We start from the raw sequence: 4208 nt of genomic DNA, 5'->3' as shown, positions 1-4208 counted from the left end.
CACCTTACTCCCCGCATGAGTGTTTTGATTGTACATACCGGCGATAAAGTCCTCTGTAGCTTCGTCCCCATCCACTGCCTAGCATAGTGTAGCGCAATGACCCCGCTAGAAGCCCTTTAGGTGTTTTTTAACATAACTTATTCAGCAACAGCTCATGAACTATGAAAACAGAATGAAAGAAGTTTGCATGGCGTATCTGATACCTGCTGCAGACCCAAGGTCCAGTTGTGAGTTTTGGGAACCACTTCTGCCATCCTTTGGTCTTGGGTGTCCAACCATCGAAGTATTCAGCTATGCATTCCAATAGCGCCCCGCGTAGCTCATCTGCTATTTTTATGTGTTCGTTGCGCAATTCATCTGCTGGTCTGTCCCCGTTGTTGATCATAGGATCTAAAATGGTTGTCCTCCTCCTCGGGAAGTCGAATATATATGTTGACCAAGCGTGCGCATGATGCACTGGCAAGACCATCTGAAAAAAACATAGATGTGTTGTGTCACTGGAAAATGTCTACGAAACAACCATTAGTTTTAGGAAAAGAACACGATAAGAAATGCGAGCGAGTGTTACCATAGGGCATCTGTTGACATCATGCGAGATGTGATGCCCAACAAAAATGTTCCTTACATAGTCATTATGGATGAATCCTCCGCCTCGCAATACGTGGCTCTGTACAAACAGTGGCGGGCAGACAAAAAAGATATGTTAAACACCCTCATCTCGACACGATGATGGTTTTGTTGATAGTTTCAGGATTTTCCTTACCATGAAGTCTGGTTCCAAGTAATGCCTCCATGGTGAGTCGCCATATTTTCTGGCCCAAGCATTCTCTAGCTGCTGGAACCTCCGCATAAAAACATTCATCAAGTCTATCTCTATGAAACCTCCCACGCTCAACTGTCTTTTGAGTGCGATGCCCGTCAGCTCTATGTAGCTTGGAAATGGACTAACAACCCAGTTGCTGCAACACATCATTTGACATCCAAACTTGCGTTAAATGAGTCACTTGGAAAAAAGTGTAGTAGTCAGTGAATAACCGTGTTTTAGCCAACACTTACTTGCTTAGCACTGCTCCGTCCATCTGGGAGAATGTTAGATACAAATGTGTTGCATCTCCTGAAGCCCTCTCGGACAAACGATATTGCATGACAAACGGCGATCGGCCGGCAGGCCCAGGGGCAACTCTCCTTTTGGGTGGTGGTGCGGGTAGTGATATTTCCTCAACCGGTTTGTTCAGGTTTACACAGTCTGCCTCTACTTCCTCTCTGAAGTCCAAAAGGCCAGTGGCTACAGACCTAGTGCAACTAACCGGTGACACGTGTGCCACCACACGGTGTTCTTGTGTGGGATGTATAGTTGCGCTCCCTATGTGAAAGGGGGTTGATGGTGTCACCTGGTCTGCAGACCCTGTTTTATAGAGACAAAAAAACTCTGTTATTCATAATACGAAGACCCCGAAAATAGAGTTGTGTGTTATGCTGCGAAGAGGGAATGCTGTTTACCAGGAGTTTTAGTGGAGAATTCACCAGCGCCGAACAGGTCTTTCCGCGTGATGCCCTTTATGGAACCAATGCTCAACGAGGTAGGTTCTTTTGCTTTATTGCAAGGAGGTGTGAAGACGCCCAGGTCAAATGACGGCGTCTCCTCGATAAGTGGGTGTCCAGACGGGTAGTTCCATTGACGCCTGTTGTCGAAGTTGGGGTCTTGAGCACAACAAACAGAGTATGTTGCTGCACCATCCTCGACATCTTTTGCGCCAGATGATTGACCTCTACTTGCAAGTTCCAGGATGGAATCCCTGGTTGCAGTGGAACCGTCAACAATCTGCTTGCCTGACCTGCTGTACCTCTCTGCTTCTCTTATCAAGCTGTCTAGTGCGATGTTGACGACAGGCGAGCTGTCTTCCGGGTTGCCATCTTCCAGGGCAGAAGTTGAACGTATTGCTGTAGGGTGTGATAAACAATCATTCACATTATCTTCGCTGTCTGTGATGTCCATGACGCCTGATGGCCCGCACTCAAATGTTACCTTCTTCGGTTTCTTTGCTATCCTTTTGAACCGCCTAGGAGTCACCTCGACAACGTCCGGTGATGAGTTTGTGTTGCCCTGACACCCGCCGCTCGCTGGAGGTGTTGGTTTGGCATTGCAAGGCGTTGACACAGCGAGATCTGGTATTGGGGATGCGTTGCGGCAATTACCAGAATCAACATCGACACCTGAAAAATGGGCATCATGTGCCAAAACTTAGGTCACCACAGGGGCAATGATTTTTTTTTCTGTGGACGTCGTATAAAAAAACGCAAATAATTGCATTTGTTACCTGATGCACCCCTTCGCATCCTTATCGCAGCATGTTGCCTCTCGAAGTTTTTGAAGAACGAAAAGAATTCATCCCTCATTCTTTTGGCCTCCTTCTTTATTTTTTGTTGGGCAGAGTTTTCCAAGGTATTTAGTGCACTGAAATGACGGTGGTTCTCCTCTTCTTTCTTCCTTGCAGTGGAAATTAGAACCTCCTCACAACGGGCTGTGAACTTTGATATTTTGTCTAAGACGAGGTAAGAAGCCTGCTCAATAAAACAAAAAGGAGGTAATGAGTTATATGCCAATTTTTTGGTTTTTGTCGATCCTCAATTTGCGTATGCAGTGCAAGTTCCTTTCATGTTACAATGTATATACCTCCTTAATGTCTAACGAACCACGATTTGATGGAACAGAGCTTCGAGAGTCACGACCGGCTGATGTGCTTGCTGCCCGTTGCCTTGTTATAGGGTTTCTGTGATAATAGACATCTGCTGCTGGTCTTGGCTGTTTGTATCGGGAAGATTTTAGTGGGTGATTGTCATAGGAAAACGCTGCATATATGAAGGAGATGACGCAAAATTTGTGTGGGGGGAGAGGTGGAGGGGGATAACCCTTACCAGGAGTCTGCCATAGATGACTGGGTAATCTCCCTTGCGCGACTTGATGTCCTTTTCAATTATTGATCTGATAGCTGCGTAGCTGTACGCCTTCACTCTTGGGCGCGCGGTGTGGTCGATGTTCTGCTCTCCAACGTCAAGATTGTCAATATAGAACACCTGTGGAAAGCGAGTTCGGTCAAAGGTAAGGTCAAAAAACGGCATCCGTGTTAGAAAGAACACACAAAAAATGCTGGCGTTGCCCTTGGATTTTTGTGAAGTCTTACCTGTACAAATGGGAGGCAACCTGATAGATTAGACTTCAGACGCCCTCCTAGAAGGTCTGCCTTCACCCTCTTCGCCGCAACTAACAGCTCTTCCCTTGTATATCGGCACCAGTTGTGCATATGTATGAGCTCTGCCGTTGCCAGCGCGCCCCAATAATCAGTACAGAAGTAGTCGTTCTTCATTGTTGGAGCGAGGAGGTATGTGCATGCGCATATGACCAGCCCCACTTTGAACCTGTTCTTCTCGTGTGTCGTCATAGGACGCCCGTATGTCTGCTTCACAGCTTCAACGATTGGCAGTATGCTGTGCTCTCCTGGACCAATTCCAAACATCTCTCTTATCTGTGTCACCACTACCTCCGGAACAGCGTGGTCTGGAGGGCGAACAGGAGCAGTTCCACATGGTATGCCGATGACCAGTTTGACATCTTCATCGAAAAATTGCATGTCGCGTTTGTGATCAATTGTAATTGAATTTGCCTCCTCATCGATGTGGCTTAGGATAGACATCAAGAAATGCCTATCCGTCCTTGTTATCTTTGGTAGCTCTAGCAGCCCCCCAAACTCCATCTCGGCTACATACTGTCGTTTCTCCTCATCAAATGAGGAAATCAGGTCGTGCAACTTCTTCACGCTGCACCTTGACCCGATTGAGGGTGCTTTTCCATTGACCTGGATCTGATCTTCCTCGTCCGAATCAGACTCGGCGACCGCGCCTCCTGCAGGAAAACCAATCCCCTCTTCGTCTTCTGATTCAGATGGAACGTCATCAATCTGTCGGAGCGTGCTAGGTCCCGAAGCAGGGACCCCGTAGCCGTCCATCCTGTGACAAACGAAAATGGCAAGAGAAAAGTTAATTTTCGGATTTCCCGACAGCTAAATTACACAAATACACAGTTGCCATTCTCTAGATAGAGAAATGAAGGTGGTGCTCAGAAGTTCATGCCTAGAGAAGTAAAATGCTCTTGCTAAGAAAAAAAAGATTAAATCATAATCGTTTTGCGTGAGGAAGCGACTGTTTTTTTT

At 46.7% G+C, this 4208-nt stretch overlaps 1 protein-coding gene across 1 annotated transcript in view; it reads right to left on the bottom strand.

The window, feature by feature from the left end:
• LOC119348168 overlaps nucleotides 1-4200 on the bottom strand; it is a 13734-nt gene extending 9534 nt beyond the window's left edge. The window contains exons 1-10 of the mRNA XM_037616486.1: nucleotides 3183-4200; nucleotides 2917-3075; nucleotides 2675-2803; nucleotides 2319-2562; nucleotides 1501-2214; nucleotides 1057-1405; nucleotides 764-959; nucleotides 569-667; nucleotides 204-469; nucleotides 39-114 (exon numbers count right to left, since the gene is read on the bottom strand). Coding sequence (XP_037472383.1) covers nucleotides 39-114; nucleotides 204-469; nucleotides 569-667; nucleotides 764-959; nucleotides 1057-1405; nucleotides 1501-2214; nucleotides 2319-2562; nucleotides 2675-2803; nucleotides 2917-3075; nucleotides 3183-4004 — 3054 coding nt within the window. The 5' untranslated portion in view covers nucleotides 4005-4200. The remainder of the gene's footprint in view (nucleotides 1-38; nucleotides 115-203; nucleotides 470-568; nucleotides 668-763; nucleotides 960-1056; nucleotides 1406-1500; nucleotides 2215-2318; nucleotides 2563-2674; nucleotides 2804-2916; nucleotides 3076-3182) is intronic.
• Nucleotides 4201-4208: the final 8 nt, after the last annotated feature.

This window comes from Triticum dicoccoides, unplaced genomic scaffold, assembly GCF_002162155.2.
Source record: "Triticum dicoccoides isolate Atlit2015 ecotype Zavitan unplaced genomic scaffold, WEW_v2.0 scaffold87329, whole genome shotgun sequence".
Taxonomy (NCBI): Eukaryota; Viridiplantae; Streptophyta; class Magnoliopsida; order Poales; family Poaceae; genus Triticum; species Triticum dicoccoides.
This window is presented reverse-complemented; position numbering and strand designations above follow the sequence as displayed.